The sequence below is a fragment of the Electrona antarctica genome (genome assembly GCF_951216825.1).
Source record: "Electrona antarctica genome assembly, chromosome: 4".
In the NCBI taxonomy this organism is placed as follows: Eukaryota; Metazoa; Chordata; class Actinopteri; order Myctophiformes; family Myctophidae; genus Electrona; species Electrona antarctica.
In genome coordinates this window covers 13510776-13530475 of record NC_136809.1, presented here as the reverse complement: position 1 = coordinate 13530475, position 19700 = coordinate 13510776, and the positions used below count along the sequence as shown (strand labels likewise).

The following is a 19700-nucleotide window of genomic DNA, read 5'->3' as shown; positions in this document are numbered from 1 at the left end:
TACAAATAAACTGTCACTTTTGGTTGCATAACAATTTAAGCTGTGTTCACAACATTGGAACGCAAAAAAGCATGACACATTGACACTATAAGGAAAAATGTGAAACGCTCGCCTCCATAGACATTGTATTGACATTCAGAGCTAGTCTTTTGCATCACGCTGTTCGGTGTGAATGGGGCTATAGATCTATTCATTCAGGCAGCCTGTAATGGCGTGCCATTGTAACACGACCAGTGAGTCGTGACCACTCACCTCAGCCTGCTTGTCCTGGAACACTTTGTAGATGCTGGTGTTGAAGGCAGAGCCAGAGAACATGGATGTGATGGGATAGGTCAGGTCCAGTACCGTTTTGAACACAGAGTTCATGGCCTATGAAATAAAAGAGACTATAATTGTTTGCATTTCCGCTTCAGCGGCCGCAGGTTTCTTTCCTGCCGCCAAAAATCAATTACTTTCCACTTTGGCAGTGCAATATTAGAATCTTAGACAGAATATTGAGGGACTGAATGGAGCACCTTGGACCACTCTCTGGCTCTCTGTTTGGTTCGCACGGCACTCCTCTCCTCAGCGTACAGCGCTCCGATGAACGAGCCGATAGAGGTGCCGCCCACGATGTCTATGGGGATCCCTGCCTCCTCCATGGCCTTGATAACACCCACATGGGAGCATCCTCTGCATGGATTAGAAGAAGAACCACGTAACACACTTGTTGTGACGTACCCCAACCCCAATTCATAGGAGTAAAGGCCACAATTTATATGAGTAAAGTTGTTGGCCTCTAAGACAGTTTCCCAAATAGTGGGTCGGTACCCACTTGTGGGTCACAGAGGAATTTTTATGGGTCACTACTTGAGTAAAGATCTTTAACATGAGATTTTGAACAAATGTGGATGGAGTTCCACACGACTTCAGATTGGCCTCCAAGTACTGACTGCATAGGGACACCATGCCATTATTAGGACCTTTCTTGTTTATCCCATTTAGGCCTGACGTCAAAATTAAAAAAATGTCTTCTAAATCCTGACAGTTTTCTGAAATACCTCATGTTTCTATATCAGTGGTGCTCAAAATGTCATGTAAAGGACCCCAAAAATTATGTAATTGGCCACCGACCCCCCATCTAAAAATATGTTGTTCCAGGAACCCCTCAGAAGCAAATATTTGAGTTAAAATCGTTCGCTCTGAAAGAATATAATTCAAAGATTTGAACCACATTTTCACGATTTTTCGTGACAAGCTACAAGCTCGTAGCGCGACACGAGCTTGTAGATCTGCTATTTTCCAATAGCTAAAGTATAACATAATGCTTAAAACACCAAAAGGGGTTCCCGCCCAAAATGGGATAAATTATTCAAGATAGTCTGGGGTGGGTGGGATATTCCAATTAGAATTAAATACGTTGTGGAGGTCAGTTTACTGTATGTCACACCCAAATGGAACCGAGGCCACATGGGAAAACAGAAAAATCCCAGAAGTATATTAATGACGTGATGTGACTGGGCATGAGCTGAATTGAATACGGCTTTACCAGTGTCATCTGTCTTCTCCATTACAGAAGTGCCATCTTTGGTAGTGTAGGCCCCACTCACCTCGCTCCCCCGCCACCCAACACCAGGGCAATGCTGTTTCCTGTCAACACCCGGGCCAGCCGAGAGAAATCACTGTGTCTGTCTGCTGTCTTCTCAAACACTTTCTCATACACCTCCCTCTGCGCACGCACACACACACACACACACACACACAAAAGATAAGCTCATATTAAGTATCAAATGAAGTTAAATCACATCAAATCATAACCAGTTAACCACCTACCAACTATAAGACTATAACCACCTAGGACCCATAGGGCTAGGACAAACCGTGAAAACTATCTGTAAATCGGACCCCATTTCATAGAAAGACAGTGAACATTAGAATCAGCTCAAACGTTCCAACTTCCTAATCACAAACAGAATATAAAAAGCAGTGCATGACACAATAGTGCTCAGCAGGTGTTTGAGCCTTGGGTCCACTCCAAGGAGGAGCCTACCAGTAGTTAACCTTTCTCCAGGGTAACTACTGGAGAAAGGTTGAATCACATGAGAGCCTACCGACCATGAAAACTATCTGTAAATCGGACCCCATTTCATAGAAAGACAGTGAACATTAGAATTAGCTCAAACATTCCTACTTCCTAATCACAAACAGAATATAAAAAGCAGTGCATCATGACACATTAGTGCTCGGCAGGTGTTTGAGCCTTTGGGTCCACTCCTCCTACCAGCTTGCTGGGGGCGCGTCTGGAGAAGATCCTGCGGGGACACTTGAGGTGCAGGTGTCCGGAGCACCAGCTGCGCATGTTGAGCCACTCCACCGTCCTGGAGGGCCCGGGGCCGTCCTCTCTGTGCAGCAGCACCAGCTGCTTCAGAGCCCGGACCGCCGTGTTCTCCAGCATCTGTTCCAGCTAGACGCCATGATAGGAGAACAGGTGGAAGAACACACAGAGAAAGGGAGCTGAGAGGACCAGTCAAGTTGAAGCCTGGAAGGAAGGTCTTTGAGCGAAACGTTGCTTAACCCATTTAGACCTGAGGACCATTCTACAAATGTCTTCTAAATCCTGACAATTTTCTGAACAACCTCACGTTTCAATGTCAGCGGTTCTCAAACTATTTCATGTCAAGGAGCCCCAAAAATATGTAATTGGCCGCCGACCCTGAAAATATGTTGTTCCAGGGGACCTCCCAAAAGCAAAGATTTTAGTTAAAAACGTTCGCTCTAAATAAATATACATTCAAAGATTTGCACCACATTTTCACGATTTTTCAAAAATGGCGGATCTACAAGCTGGCACTCGGTGCCGTGCTACGAGCTTGTAGATCTGCTATTTTTCAATAGCTAAAGGTGTTCCCGTCCTGAATGGATTAAATAAAAGTGTTCATATGGCTAGGAAGTGATAGTTTTATTACATTTTTAATAGCTCTGTGGATGTGTTTTTTTTTTCTCATAATAATTCGTTTTAATTAAATTGTCATCTGTAATATACCCGTCACCACCTCTCTAGAAATGGCCCTCACCTGTCCCGGGGCAGGCTCCTGGTCCCCGAGGCCCACTATCAGGATACAGTCTGCCTGTCGGATGCAGCGCTGGGTCCAGGGCGTCATGGTGTTGTCTGTCTGGTAAAGGACGATTCTGTTGATGTCTTCCTGCTGGGCCAGCCAGCCAGACAGCCGGTATTCATGGATACTACCGGATGGAGACAGAGGAGGAGGAGGGAGTTTGAATAATTCAAAAGATGGGTCGGTGATGAAATACAGAGAAACAGAGACAGTGATGAGGGTAACTACTGGAGAAAGGTTGCATCACATGAAGGGGTTCAGGTTCAGGATGCCTGCATGGCTGCGGTTCGAGTTAGGACTGAGTTAAGTTTTGGTTCATGTCGTCTGACTGACCTGTCCAACGCTGACGCGCCCAGTCGCTCTCGGATTATCTCACTCGTTAGCAGCAACGTTGGCCCTGAAATTTGAACAGAAAAAGAAACATCAATCACCGGGCAAAAACATGGACCACATTAACCCTGGCGTTCAGGGTCCATAATAAAAAAAAGATGCTGCACACTCTGCACGTCTGATACAATGTTAATTTGTGACCATTTAAATGTATTAGGACAAAATAACATTTCAGGCAACAAATCCCAAATTTAGATTTAATTTCTCTCTATCATGTTCCAATAATACATTATATTAACTCATTTATCACAGAAATCACCTTTTCACATCTTTTTTAATATCAATTGATTACGGTGATCAATTGTGTCCTGTATGCACTCGTAACACTCCGGTTCCGGTGCAGTGAAAAATAAAAAAATAATAATCTGCTGGTCTTATGCTGTCTATGGAGACGCAGATTCTTAGAACGCTAATATCTCGAATTCTTCTTTTTAGACCAAAAACAAGCTTGATTCTTTGATCCTTTCTCTAATCCTAGTTTACAAGAAGTATGTTTTGGGTGGATTAAATGACAATCACTGGACATGTTACATAGCAGATTTTCACTTCCTGACTCTCAGTTTCCGGCCAAAACAGCTTTCAAACTAATGGTGCTCGAAAATACATGTGTAGTGCTCTGAGCCATCCACCAGATGGCACTGTGGCACCAAATGACTTACAGAAGAAGTTTTGAGTATGCATGACTCTATTATATATATTTTTGCCTATTTTTATTGGACAGTGCATCACCACTTTGCTCATCATCAACTAGAGCGGTCGACTTGGAATCAGAAGGTTCCCGGTTCGATCCTGTGCTCCTCCTAGCTACGTGTCCAAGTGTCTTTGAGTAAGACAATGAACGCCTAACTGCTCCTGATGAGCAGACTGGTGCTTTGCACGGTTCCACCTGACGGTCTACCCTCTATACTGTATAAATGCTATACTAATACTGTAAAATAAATGCAACTTTTAGCATTCTAATACTGGGAGGGCTTTCTAGTAGAGTTCTCAAACTCTGCCCGGCCCGACGTTTTAGGGCCGGGCCAGGCCTAAAATGTATGCTAATCAGTAGGGCCAGGACTCGGGCTCCATGAAAAAAAAGTATATATTGAATTTGTTTATAATAATAAAAATAATAGTTCTGTTCGTGTATTTATCTATTATGAAGATGGTGCTGACTGGCGTTTCACTTTTACTCTGTGTAGAGTTCTCAAATTCTGCACAAACCCGACCAGGCCCGACCCGACGTTTTAGGGCCGGGTCGGGCCTAAAAACTATGCTAATTAGTCGGGCCGGGCCTTGGGCCTGATCAGTTAGGGCCCAGTTAGGGCTGGGCCTTCATTTTCGGGCCAGATGAAAACACTACTTTCTAGACATACAGTAAGCAAGCAAACATGTCCCTGCTGCTGGGTGTGACTGCTAGTCAAATAGACATACCAATGGCACTGAGGGCATGGCTGAGCTCCAGATTGAAAGCGTTGATAGGCACGTCATCACAGACAGGCAGGACAGCCACGGTGGACAGGTTACTGGCGGGGTTGGTGACATCAGGGCTGGTCACAGTGGACAGACCCAAGGTGGAAGCTGGACGACAGGAGAGGTGTGTGAATGAACATGACATGCGTTCTCACAGGCAGATGCAAAGTTGATACAAAGATTCATAGCATAATATGCTATAATATATCTGAAGTTGAAGCCAGTTCAACTTATTTGTAGCTTTGTATTTTTTGTTGCAGCTACAAACTGATTTGCTTTGTAATAATAAGTTGAAATACTAATGAAGTTTAAATACCATATAGCTATTAGCAATTAGAACGTAATCACCTTTTTAGCAGCAATGGGATAAGATGGCGACGGTAACGCTAACATTTATAGGCAGTGCAATTGAGGGGTTCGGAAATGAGTGTCAGTACACCTGGGCTTGGGCTAATGAAAAAGGACAACCCACCACAAGACCTCTGGCATTTATTGCTTTTTAAGTTGCCATTATATTATTGGTTTGTGTACTGTATCCTATCATGTTGCAGTCCTACCCATATCTCTCCAAATAGAAGGGGACGAGGGGGGCATAATATTTGTTTGCTGGTTAAATATAGCCGTCAGTCACTCACAAATCAAACTTTGTGAGTGTATATTGTCAGCAGAATATTGCTAACACGAGCAAACTGCAAAGCAATATCCACGGCAACAGTTTAGGTTCACAATACATTAGCACCTGCATGAAACTCGGTGAAAACACTGCACTGGGTGGTTATTATTTGTCATAGTGTGCTAGTTTACTGGCAAACTAGAGCAGTGCCCTTTGGGCACTGGCCTACTTGGAACGATGCAAGTTGGAAATGCATGACCCATCCCATTATCATGTCTGTGCCCCTTTTATGCCCATAAATGGAGTTCTTTGTCAGGCATGCCCAAATATGGAGATGTCAGAACAGGCCAGCTTCATATATGGAATACCCGTTCCACCCATCTGTCTGTGTCCCTTTTATGTCCATATACAGTATGGAGATTTCTGTATCTGTCTCTCTGTGTCCCTTTATTCCTATATATGGAGTTCTGTGTCAGGCATGCCCAAATATGGAGTGTTGTGATGTCAGAACAGGCCAGCTCCATATATGGAGCCTGGGCAGGGGCCCTGTCCAGAGTACCCGGGCAGAGGCCTTTTGTGGCGATTCTGGACAACTGTAGGTCCGACCGACTCGACACCGGACACTGCACTTCCTGTGGGGGTGTGGAACGTGTGTGTCAAAAGTGAAGTCGGAGGGGCTAACGGTTCTCAAGTTACGTGCATTACAGCCGTACATACAGACAGAGACATGGTGCATTAATAGATATGTAATTATGTAGTAGTGAAGGAGGGTGGAACGGTTGATCTGCAATCATGACAAACCATTTGAGAAAGGCCCACGGCCCTGTTGCAGGTTCCCCAGGATCTTCTGGCCCAGCAAATGGATCAACCTGGTCACAACCTGAAGAACGAGATCAGCATCATTCAAACTATATAGCACCTCTCAACACCGAGCACAATCTAGAACCAATGGTCTCCCACAGCGGTTCCCAAACTTTTTAGCTAGAGAGTCGAGACCCAAAAGACAAATTAGACGTTTGCAGATCTACAAGCTCACAATGCGTCGCTTTAGCACCACATTGTGAGCTTGTACATCTGTATTTCCACTACTTCCTAAAAACATTTTTTATTTATTTATGAAAACTACAAATGAAAAACTACTAATATATATTTTTTAAATGTAGGAAAGAAAGAAGAAATGAAAAAAGGATATTTACAACCGATACAATTGGTCTGCAATTTAAAAAGTCTGGTTAGGTCATTCCTAAACAAGGTGAAGGTACTGACCTGGGGGTATCGTCTCTTGATGTTGTTGAGTGTTCCCTCGGGCAGTTTGACCAGCTCTGTGTCTCGGACTGCGTGGACAGTTGTGGCTCTTGGCTGTCTGGTCAAGGCCTCCACCTAATAGATACACCGGAAACTCAATATGGCTGACCTAAATGTATCAAAGCTTTTTTGTTGCCATAATCAATATTACAATGCTTTGAATGCTATTCTTTTCTTATTACGACTATCACATCCCCAGAAGTAGGCAGGGAAATAATCCATAGTTATTCATTATGCATCAACATTAATCAATCATTCTGAGACAAAGGCAACTTTCAGGAAACCCATGCAGCCACGCTCAGCCAGGCATTATGACAAAAATCACACCCGTGTGAACTGAGTGGTGTAAGGTCTTATATAGACTGATCAACTGTGGTCTGACGTAATGTCTGACGTAATGAAATCACACCCGTGTGAACTGGGTGACCATAGCAACCATGCTCATTTTTTGGTACGAACAGACACGTAAACTAACAAAGCCATTTTGGTACGAACAGACACGTAAACTAACAAAGCCAGTTGTAGGAGTGGTTTACACCACTCAAAAATTACTTACAACTATAGCAGCATTGGCTTGAGTAAGGCTTTAATTTTTTTATTAGTGCACATTTCGTAGCCAATTTTATCAATTTACGCCTAAAATAGTGGGTTGAATAGTGGGCTTCATACGGCTACATAGTGGGCTGTCTGGAAGTGACTGTTCAATGTTATACAGTAGTTTACTGAGCCACAAGGAAGCCTCACGAATGCACCTTTGTATCCTAAACCTTGACAGCGGCGGTACATTTTCATTTTGAAACATTGGGACCACACCTTCTCAAACACATGATAAAGGAAGAGCAGTGACTCACCACTCCAATGAGGTCTCCTCTACCTCACCTTCTCAAACACATGATAAAGGAAGAGCAGTGACTCACCACTCCAATGAGGTCTCCTCTACCTCACCTTTTCAAACACATGATAAAGGAAGAGCAGTGACTCACCACTCCAATGAGGTCTCCTCTACCTCACCTTCTCAAACACATGATAAAGGAAGAGCAGTGACTCACCACTCCAATGAGGTCTCCTCTACCTCACCTTCTCAAACACATGATAAAGGAAGAGCAGTGACTCACCACTTCAATGAGGTCTCCTCTACCTCACCTTCTCAAACACATGATAGAGGAAGAGCAGTGACTCACCACTCCAATGAGGTCTCCTCTACCGTACTCCCCCTAAAGGAAGAGCAGTGACTCACCACTCCAATGAGGTCTCCTCTACCGTACTCCCCCTAAAGGAAGAGCAGTGACTCACCACTCCAATGAGGTCTCCTCTACCTCACCTTCTCAAACACATGATAAGGAAGAGCAGTGACTCACCACTCCAATGAGGTCTCCTCTACCGTACTCCCCCTAAAGGAAGAGCAGTGACTCACCACTCCAATGAGGTCTCCTCTACCGTACTCCCCCTAAAGGAAGAGCAGTGACTCACCACTCCAATGAGATCTCCTCTACCTCACCTTCTCAAACACATGATAAAGGAAGAGCAGTGACTCACCACTCCAATGAGGTCTCCTCTACCGTACTCGCCCACCAGCTCCTTCTTGCCGTTAGCTTTGCGGATAACCGAACGTAGACGGCCATTCAGAACAATGTAGGTGCAGTCCGACTGGTCGTCCTGCCTACATGTGGCGGAGGAAGGAGCAAGTGGTTTTTGGAACTCTTATGGACGACATAAATGATGTATTTACTGTATTTGTGAAAGGCTTGTAGATCGGCTATTTTTGCTGTGCAACATGCTTTCATAGAAGACTTCTATGAGAGAGAGAGAGAGAGAGAGAGAGAGAGAGAGAGAGAGAGAGAGAGAGAGAGAGACACAAAATCTTTTCAGATAGGGGTCTGCGGCCAAATACATAAAAAATTGTATTTTTTGTAAATTTATATAGCGCCTTTATCCAAGGCGCTTTACATAGATTGTGCATTACATTCACCCATTCACACACACATTCATACACCGATTGCGGTGGAAGCCATGCAAGGTACCAACCAGCACATCGGGAGCAATTTGGGGTTCAGTGTCTTGCCCAAGGACACTTCGACATGTAGCCAGGAGGAGCCGGGATTCGAACCGCCGACCCATGGATCATTGGACGACCTGCTCTACCTCCTGAGCCACAGTCGCCCGTATATATACATTTGGAGGTGCTTGACATGACAAGGTTTGAGAAGCACTGATGTATACCGTACCTATAGAGGGCTCTGCCAGCCTCCACAGCCATCCAGTCAATGGCGAAGTCCATCTGCCTGACGAAAGGAGACATGCGGACAGCCACGGTGTGGGCTGCACTCAGCACCACATTGGGCTGCTCCCTCATAATCCTGCAGGGGGCATCAATGGTACAATAGAAATGGCAGGTCAGGTCACGTGGGTACTGCTCAGCCCTTAAGCATTGTGTCAGACGTCCAAAGTCTGACCCGGGGGCCAAACCTGGCTGGCACTAGGGCAGATTTTATATGTCCTCACGGCTTCCTTCCTCAAATGTATTATTTATGGCCTGTGCAATGTAGTGCATGAGTGTGTGTGTGTGTGTGTGTGTGTGTGTGTGTGTGTGTGTGTGTGGGGGGGGGGGGGGGGGGGGTAGGTTGGGGTTGGGTGCTGGTTGAAAAAAAAATATATTGTTTTTGTTTAGATCACAGCACATTTCTGGTTTACATTTGGCTACACTGCCAACAAAAGAGATGCTTTTGTATGTGACTTTGTTATGGTCCAAATGTACAGTATGACAGGACAACCCACACGCACTCACTCCTGGTACCAACGGCGTCAACTTTGGGAGTGCCTGAGGGCTTGGGCACCCACTGAAAAAAGAATAAGCCAAATAGCACCCGCTGAAGATCCCCTCCCCCTGGTCATTTTGTCACGTAGGCACACACCTTTACGGTGTTCACAGAACAGGTATTCAAATGCTAATACGGTGGCTTTGTTCCAGTGACCGCACGGTTTATTCACACTCCGTCTCCTGCAGCAACACAACACTAACACAGTCAGCGGCGAGGCTGCTGTCTGTGTACCGTCGGCCCGTCTGTAAAGAGCCATGAGTCTGGAGGGGAGGGGAGGGGAGAGGAGGGCAGGGCAGCAACACCGCCGGCCAATCTCCACACTGACTTGAGACTTGACAAACAGAGCCATCTCAGCCAAAATATCCCCAAACAATGTCCGGGGAACAGAACTGTTCCTTTTCCTCAGACTACTTTTACTTTAATTAAAAGGTAAGATGCAGTGGCTGTAATTGGGTCAAGGATCTTGTTTTCGTGAGCAATGGTGTACGAGATTGGTAATACATTGGTCAAATCATGACATTGTTAGACCATCTGGGGGAAATAAATAAATAAATCTGCGTCGTCGTCCCACCTAGCTAAAGGTAAAATCCACCCGCCGCTTATGGCTGAAACAATTTAATTATTTACTGTTGATCATGCTGAAATGTTGAAACAAGATGCTGAAACAATTTAATTTGTTCGTTAATTGTTGTGAACTGAAAGCGCGCACCACTGTATTTATTAGCAAACTGTAAATAAAGTACCAAAAAAAGTTTTTTCCCCCGCTGCGGCGGGGGGGTGGCAGGGAGGCGGGGTGGCGGGGCGGGGGGCACCCACTGCCGTTATAGGAACCTGCCGCCCCTGCCTGGTACACATCTTTTCAAATTAGTGGTTCCTTGACATGATAATGTTTGAGAAGCACTGGCTTGGATCACTTTGGAAGCGGGCGACTCACTCGTAGAAGTCAGACTTGGAGATCTTGAGGAAGGTGCAGTCGCGGATGGCCTTGATGGTGAAAATGAGGGGCTCCCCGGTGAGCACCGCCAGCTGGCCCACCATCTCCCCCGGCTGGGTGACAAACAGACAGACTGCGTCCTGTTTGCCAATCATCCGCTGGTAGACATGCAGACAGCCAGACAGGACAAAGTGCAGACTCACGTCCTTGGGGGAAGGGTGGGGAGGACAAGGCCAGAGTGGCGGGGAGGGGGGGGGGAGAAAAATTAGGTGTTCGTGCACCCCTTGTGGTGCACGAACACCCTCTAGGGCAGGGGTTTTCAACCCGTGGGTCGCGACCCCTCGGGGGGTCGCCAAATTATTTTAGGGGGTCCCCAAATTATTTTAAAAAATAAATAAAAAATACATATTTTTTTTTAAATTTTATTTTCACGATTTTTCAAAAATAGCAGACCTACAAGCTCGTAGCGCGCCACTCGGTGGCGCGCTATGAGCTTGTAGATCTGCTATTTTTCAATAGCTAAATTATAACAATGCTTAAAACACCAAAAGGGGTTCCCGCCCAAAATGGTTTAAGGTTATTGTAGCAGTCAATTTATATTGGGGGTCGGGAGGGGGCGGGGCGGGGGTCCCGAGACATTGCCAAAGCATTTCCGGGGGTCCCCGGCCAAAAACGTTGAGAACCCCTGCTCTAGGGGGTGCGTGACATGAAAAGGGTAATGGTGGTTTTACAGCATCCTACTAGGGTTGAAAGTTGAAACAGTTACATTGAAACACTAAATTCATATTTTAGTAGGGACGTTGGTCTTGATCAAAGTACCTGGTCTCCCTGTCTGGCTAACACAGCTCCAGCTTTGGCATGGTGCAGAGTCACTCTCCCATTTAGCAAGGCAGGATCCTAGAGAAAAGTCACAACAAGGACAGGAAAGTCAGATAGAAAGCAGATCATATCAGAGAGGCAATGGTGCATGATGACAAAATACAGCACCTTGCAAAATTCAGCCAACATTTAACGACAGACTGTTGTTGTAATCTAAAGTGATGTAAAAGCACCAGTTAAGCAACATGAACATAATGTGTTTCATTCTTGCATTTTCACATTTTTCCAATCCAAATGTTCCCTTGTCAAGTTCTGTTGTTCTTTTTGAGTGGTGCAAGTGCAACCACTCCTATAGACAGCTGTATACACACACACACACACACACACACACACACACACACACACACACACACACACACACACACACACACACACACACACACACACACACACACACACACACACACACACACACACACACACACACACACACACACACACACACACACACACACACACACACACACACACACACACACACACACACACACACACACACACACACACACACACACACACACACACATTTGAACCATTTATTTATGTCCACACAAAGGATATGCATACAAGGACACAAATATTATAGGTGCATTAGAGTTACATCTGCAAAGTCATGGCATGTGTTTTCGTGATACAACAGGCATGTCACTCAGTACTCTATGGGTATAAGTAACAGCGTCTCCGCCATATATGACGGCTGCCAATTATAGCAGAGACACCACAATACTTTGCTAGCCTTTTTGCCTTTTTTACACACACACACACACACACACACACACTTCGAATTGCAGCCGTCCATAGGTGCCCTTTGAGAGCGTTTTGAAGGAGTCAAGGGATTAACATGTCTTAATGACTGTTGGTAGGGCGTTCCACATTTTGGTGGCATAGGAGCGAAAATAATTTAGTCCCTCGTTTGTGCCGAATCTGGGTTGTACATGGTTTGTTGCACTCCCTCTGGTGTTGTGGGTGTGGACTTCGTTAACATTAAGGAAGTATTTAGACAGGTACATGGGTATCTTGGTGGTGTATCGAATCTTGTGGACCAGACCCATTGCAAGAAGCTGTACTCTGTCGTCGACCCTAAGCCATTCCATTTGCTCAAAAAAATATTGTGATATTTGATTTTGTCCATATGGCTTTGGCTTTGGCTTTGGCTATGGCTTTTATACCTTTAATTATAGGACAGTAGTCTCTCGAGACAGACTGTTGACAATTCAAAGGGAAGAAAAGAGCACTGTTTTTCCTTTGTTTTGCCAATGGGTTCCCAGATTGATAGGACAGTAGACTGAGCAAAGGTCGTCTGTATCGGGATTCGAATGAGACACGCTGTCAGGCATTTGCCCGGACCTGCACTGGCATATTTTTAATGTTCTGTGAGGTTTGATGTTCAAGTTGTGTGGCATGCCATCCGTCATCTTCCACACTAACCTCAATTTTCATGAGTTTTTGGATCTCTTTCGTGGCCTCCTCGAACAGAGCCGTGTTGGGACTGCTTGGAACGGGCCCAAAAATGCTGTCAACCAGTGACTCTTCCTCTGGGTACAGGTAGACCCCCGGGGGGACCTCGTCCACTGTCACCCTCCTCTCCCGCTGGTCCTGGGATGTGGACTGCATGGGAGACACAGGGAGGAAAGGCCACGAGTTCCATTTAAAAACTTCATGCAATTGTAAAAGGTGTCATCCTACTAGCCCTGTAGAATCACTGATGATATGGAAGTAAAGCTCACGATAGTGAGATGATGCAATCCATTGCATCATCACCAGGCCTTTAAAGTGATTTTTTTTTAGGCCTCATACTCCAGTTTTAGGTGATACGGTGACCACCTAAAACTCCAACATGACGTCACGCTGCAGTGATGAGCGACTCACCCCAACACATCTGCTTTTAACTTATCTTCTTATCACACACACAGAGTATGAATAGGCCTTTACTATTACTATTTGTTCAGTAAAAGGAGTATCCCTGTCTCTCCAGGTGTAAACAGTAAATACATCTTCAGGTCAAGATACCAATTTCATCCAAACAGCAATTTCAATCAAACAGCTATTTCATCCAAACAGGCAAGAGAAGCTCACAAAGCTCATTTATCAACTTCAGTTTTAGAGTCTGTTCTCTTTTTTTGCTTTGCAGTCGTTTGTTTGTTTCATCACTTCCAATTTCTCCACTTCCAATTTCACTTGCGTATCCTGTATTGTGTGCGAGTCCTCTCTCCTGATTGGATGAAATTGGCCTCGTGACCTGAAAATATTTTTTTCTAGCTGGAGAGACACAGAAACCCTGTTACTGAACATGCTACTCAATGATTACCATCAGGGTAAAAACGGTCACTTACTTAAAACATCTTTAACAAAACTCAACTTTGAGAACCACTGTTCTACATTCTCTGCTCTTAACACATTGAGAGCCCACGCAAAACTGCCCAAAATCACTTTCACCTAGAAAATCAAATTTTTTATAATTCAGCTGACTGTGGAGACACATGCTGGAACTTTTTACTTTGAAATGTTTTATAGTGTCGGAGTTATTTAATTTAAACGCCAAATGCATTCTCAATGGCGAAAACACAAACTTTGGCACCACATGTAAAAAAAAAAGAAAAAGAAAAGTGTTGATTTTTCTGATTTTTTTTAATAAAAAAAATAAAATAAAAAAAATTAATAAAAATATATATATATATATATATTTTTTTTCAAAGACGTCCACAGACGTCTTGGGCCAATGCACGTGCGGTAATACTTCTTTGTCGTTTTATTTGTTGAGACACGGTCAACTTGTCATTGTATCGTTTTACATGACTATCCTATGTATTACTTACTTGGCCTAGAGTATAAATCAAAATACAAGAGACTGAGTGCTCCTTGCATGCAAAAAAATAAAAATAATGTATTAGTTCTACAAAAGCGCATAAATAAAAAACATATAAAGCAGGTGACAAACATCTAAATGGAGTTGTGTACCTGCGTGTATTATATGTAGCCATCATAGAGTTTGTATTATAGTAGTATACTGGGTTAATTGTGTGTTGCTGGGCACTGACCCGTGTGAATGTGGGTGGAGTGTTGCCATCCTCAGCAGAAACAGAAACACGGCCCCTCTCGTACGCCATGTCAAAGTCTGTTTTTAAACCCTTCTGGATACCTGCATGGACCCAAACCACATTTATAGAACCTCATCCAACACATGGATGCTTTATGGCAAACACCTCACAATGCCATCTAAAATGATTTTCATGTTTTTAGCTTGAAGTGAAAGTTTACATGAATTTATTTTAATGGGAATAAGAAAATGTGTTGTGCAATTTAGAAAATATATACAGTACATGGTTTTAACACCGACAGCAAGGCAAATGTTTTTACCTGCTGACAATAGCAATATAAATATAATAGTACCTTATTATAAATATAAAAGAGAAATACTAATAGTTTCTGTAAGCCAGGTACGTTATGTGGTGATAAAAAGCTAGTGGTGAGGTTGAACTATGACAGGAGAAAGACTCTGACCAGCGATGTCCACAGGCATTGAGATGGTCCTGTTAAGAGTTGGCACTGCTGTAGAGTCTTTGCCATGCTCCCCACCTGTACCTAAAAACACAGGGTGCGGTGTTTAGCAAGCTACGCACAAAAGTCAGGGATGCAGAAAATTTTAGATGGATTTTCGAACAAATTAAAAAACTATTGCTACACAGTTTGACTCTCAAGTCAGACGTGATTAAATGATCTACAATTTCCCTTTTTTTTCCCGACCTGAGGGTTCTCCCTTTAGAGCGGCCTCTCTGTCCTGCTCCGTAACGGTCAAGCTGCCGAACCGCTTGCCATGGCGAATAGGGCTGGTACGAGTTGGGTGGGGGGACATGGGCAACAGACGAAGGGGCTGCGACTCCTATACCGGGGGTGTACAAACAATGTCAGGGTCCCTGAAGAAGGCCATTTGTGCCGATACGTGAGGGTTACTTACTTGTAACCCAGTTCTGTGTTCACATGCACATTGATTGTCCATATTTTGTAGGAATTTCACCATGAAATAGACATCTTAAGAAATGTTTTGGATCTTTCCACTTCAGTTGAACTCCTCATTCACGCTTATTTGGACTTCTGCGCAATGTAGACCTTTTGTGGTTTTCCAATGTAGTATTTATTTATTGATAATGATCTGACAATACATTGAGTGACTGCTGATGAAAGCCGTTTCTAATAAATAATTAAAAGCTCAAGAAATGCAAAATTATGGGCAAATGGCTTAAGCATTTGTGAACAAAAAAGACAAATGGATAAACCTTTTTCTTTCTTTCTGCAGTGCACTTTAAAGCCCAAACCACACCAATGATTCTCCATGCAACTCATTGCAACATGCAACTACTTCTCGCAACCATTATCCCCAATGGCTATTGCAAGGAGTCGCATTGGTGCAGTTTGGCCTTTAGAACAAACAAGCAACATGATTTGACCAACAATTAGGCCTTCTTCAGGCAAACAAAAGTTTTTGTAATGTTAAACCAAAGCCTACTCTAAAGTACACCAAAGCCTCATCTAAAATTAAATGCATGGACAACACTGTACCAATAAACATGCGTCATGTTTAAATGTGTGAACATTTAACTATCTATTACTTGGGTCATGTATTTGCATAATATTGCTGAACACTATAAACAATTCCGTGGTCCGACCCAAGTCTGGGTTGTGACCACATTATTTGTGTATGAGAAATCTGCATTTGTGTGTTTGTGTGGTAGGATGGAGGGCATTTCACAAGTGATGAATGACTTATGCCATAATAAAATCAGCATGTGGACTCTACTAACGAAGCAGCATTCCTGATAAATGAACAAACTGAACTGGTCTCAGATGTTGGCATGGAGCTATTAATTGTATAGCGTGTGTGTGTGTGTGTGTGTGTGTGTGTGTGTGTGTGTGTGTGGTAATGTCTGGTATTGTTTGTGTGCATGCGTGTGTGTGTGTGTGCGTGCATGCGTGCGTGTGCAACTCACATGACTGAAGAGCTCATTGGTGAGCCCCAGATAGTTGTGCAAAGCCAGCACTGTAACTCTTTGGAGACGAACCATGATGATCTATCCACATAAACGACAGGAGAAATGTAGGCGTGTCAGTTAATCCTACTAATCGATAAAAGAATTGTCAAAAAATACTGAAAATAGCTGATCTAAAAGGTTCACACCGCGTTGCATCGCCAAGCGTTCAAGCGTTGTGAGCTTGTAGATCGGCTATATTTTCCTTGGCACATATATACAACAAAAGAATTACAAAAAGAGATTAAGTGGTTAATCAAACAAATTTCTTTAGAACTTAAGTTAGATTTACAGTTACACTCTACAATTTTATATAAAAAGAAAACTCTTCTTGATTATTCAATTAATCAAAAAAAAGTCATCGATAAAAATAATTGCAAGAAGATAATCAATTGACAGTTATGTCAATAACTTTACATTGTAATCACAAAACAATAAAAGCAGGGTTACCAAAAAGTTTACAGCAAAGCACAACTAACCTGTACAACCCGAACCAGGCTCTCTGGGTACTTTTCAAAAATGGAAAGGAAGGCTTCGACGGGCAGTCGTAGAACAGTGGACACCTCAGCTGCCCGTGCTGACACTGTCCTGTATGGCTTCTGGTGACCCTGGATGCACGGAACCAACAAAACACAATCATTACATAACCGCCAGATCACAATTATTTAAGATAATCACAATTATTTACGATAATTACAATTATTTTGTATGTAGATTGGCTATTTTTTTTGCCATTTTTGACAAATATATAAAAAGTATTCAATGCATGACCAGTTTTGGCCATAGTACACAATTTTGTCAGTAGTTTTTACTTTTTATTCATATGTTCCGATGTTCAATGTTGAATTATGAATTATAATCGTTAATCACAATTATTTGTATGACAATAATGATCAAATACACTTCCGTGATTGCTCCACAAAACACTGTGGTTGTATGGTCTATTCTATTTTGTACTGACCACAGCTTCTCATATCCCCTCAGCTGCGCATTGGTAGGAATTCTAACACTAGGATACTGTGGGGGTTTACATAGGAAATGTGCATGCAGTCTGCTAAATATAGGGTAGGAACTAGGAAGGAATAGGAAAAGCTAAATGAATCAATTATCTGTTTAATTACTACATAAGACAGGGTTTCACAACGTTTTTGGCTGGGGACACCTGGAAATGCTTTGGCCATGTCTCGCGACCCCCGCCCCCCCACCACCAATACAAATTGACTGCTACAATAGCCTTAAAAATAGAGAAAATACATCATAAATAAATACTGAAACCAGATATAATCATTAAGGAAAGTTTATGCATGCACTATGTGTACTATGTAAAGTCAAAAAAAAAATGTAATAATCTGGGGACCGCCCAAAATTATTTGGGGACCCCTCGAGGGGTCGCGACCCCCAGGTTGAGAACCCCTGACATAAGAGACACTTGTGAAAATGAAGTCACAAGAAGTGTGATTTCTCAACCAGTTTATGCAAGTCATGCTCAACCGCAACACACAACAAAGAATGTGAAGAGTAGAAGGCTCAGTGAGTCACACAGGAAATCACTGATTAATTGTTATTGCAGTCAGAGAGAAACCTTGCGTCTCCATTTTAACGATTTAACTCACACATGTATCGTAAACATTTTGGTTTGTTTCTATGTTTTGTTGATTTCTATATTGTTGTTCTGTTTATTTCTGTGTACCGTTTTTGCTGCTCCGTTACTTTTTTTATGTGATGTTCTTGTTTTATTATATTATTTAATTGTACAGCACCTTGTACTAACAATTGTTTTGAAAGGCCCTTTATAAATAAAATGACCTTACCTTACCATAGACAACCTACAAGCTCACAATGTGTAACATTGCTACACATTGTGAGCTGTTAGATCTGCTATTTACGAAGGTCTGTAGGCTTTAGAAATATTTAAGCAAACAAAAGAATTAACGAGAGCTTGTGACTAAATAAGACCCACACTGGACCCATGGAACGCAGGTCATCTTTACCATGTTAGGACACAAAAGGTTTCTGCCTGACAGCTTTGACATGAGACAGGAGGGAAAGTGGGCGGGGCTTACCGTGATGACATCTAGGATGCTGAGAAGACTATGGACGCTATCTCCCGGGTAAACCTCTTTCACAACACTGTCCTTGCCATCCTGCCGTGGAAATAGGATACATTAATGCAATAGCACTTAACCCATTTTGACCTGAGATCAGATTCTAAAAAGGTCTTCTACATCCTGACAGTTTTCTGAAAAAGCTATGTTTCTATGTCAGTCGTTCTTCGATTTTTCAAAAATAGCAGACCTACAAGCTCGTAGCGCGCCAGTGGCGCGCTATGAGCTTGTAGATCTGGTATTTTTTAATAGCTAAAGCATAACATAATGCTAACACCAAAAGGGGTTCCCGCCCAAAATGGGTTAATGCAATAGCACTTAATTCCACTTCATCTATAGTCTCGCGTAGCCAGACAACTGTTCTACAATGTCCGAATGCTATATAGAGTCTGGAACTACACCTCCCGAAATCCAAATAAGGAAGCTGCCATTTCCTTTCACGAAAATATATTTACAATTATCTTTACATTTTATTTACCGGTACTTTTCTGCTAAGCAGCAAGCTATATATGCTTAGATGATTTATATTTATATTAGGATACATTTGCACGACTGTAAAGACGAAACGGAAGTGGGGAGGAGGCTCCACTTCCGCTTTATATTTTACTCATGACAGCTCTTCCGTTGCTCCAGACTGTATGATGGAAGCATTTGGAAATTGCTAGAGGCAACAGTCTGGTACTTCATCTATAATGCACTGACCTTCCATGAACCGTTCCTTCTGCTCTTTTCCCCCATCAAACTTAAATGGAAGGATAACGGATCATGGATTGAGACCTAATCCTGGATTGACACACTTAAAATGGATATTTCAACCGACATGAGTGTATTCACAAAAGATTACCTTGATGACCTCAAAACTCTCAATATTTAATTAACATTTGCTGATTGCTCCATATTCTTCTAAATCTTTAATGAGATTATCTATAGTCTATAGCCAAACATAAAAGGTGCTAATTAATTAATTGTTAAAAGTCAGTTTTTCCAGCTGGTGGCTTACAGTTAAGCTCCTCATTAAGAGTTTGTTTGTGAATTATTAAATATAATGTGTGTTTGTTTGGACCGAATGTCCATATAAAAA

At 42.9% G+C, this 19700-nt stretch overlaps 1 protein-coding gene across 8 annotated transcripts in view; it reads right to left on the bottom strand.

Moving 5' to 3' along the window:
* Nucleotides 1–19700, bottom strand: part of pnpla6 (patatin-like phospholipase domain containing 6) — a 54768-nt gene that overhangs the window by 13407 nt on the left and 21661 nt on the right. For 4 of the 8 annotated variants that reach the window (XM_079500039.1, XM_079500043.1, XM_079500042.1 and 1 more), the window contains exons 9-28: nt 18578–18658; nt 16994–17122; nt 16476–16556; nt 15235–15370; nt 14992–15072; nt 14529–14629; nt 12919–13098; nt 11431–11508; nt 10612–10817; nt 9084–9215; nt 8395–8518; nt 6820–6933; nt 6355–6433; nt 4902–5048; nt 3429–3492; nt 3054–3222; nt 2261–2443; nt 1590–1708; nt 516–672; nt 253–369 (exon numbers count right to left, since the gene is read on the bottom strand). In XM_079500039.1, the coding sequence (XP_079356165.1) occupies nt 253–369; nt 516–672; nt 1590–1708; nt 2261–2443; nt 3054–3222; nt 3429–3492; nt 4902–5048; nt 6355–6433; nt 6820–6933; nt 8395–8518; nt 9084–9215; nt 10612–10817; nt 11431–11508; nt 12919–13098; nt 14529–14629; nt 14992–15072; nt 15235–15370; nt 16476–16556; nt 16994–17122; nt 18578–18658 (2478 nt within the window). The remainder of the gene's footprint in view (nt 1–252; nt 370–515; nt 673–1589; nt 1709–2260; nt 2444–3053; nt 3223–3428; nt 3493–4901; nt 5049–6354; nt 6434–6819; nt 6934–8394; nt 8519–9083; nt 9216–10611; nt 10818–11430; nt 11509–12918; nt 13099–14528; nt 14630–14991; nt 15073–15234; nt 15371–16475; nt 16557–16993; nt 17123–18577; nt 18659–19700) is intronic. The other 4 variants (XM_079500041.1, XM_079500045.1, XM_079500044.1 and 1 more) reach the window with 2 other exon arrangements.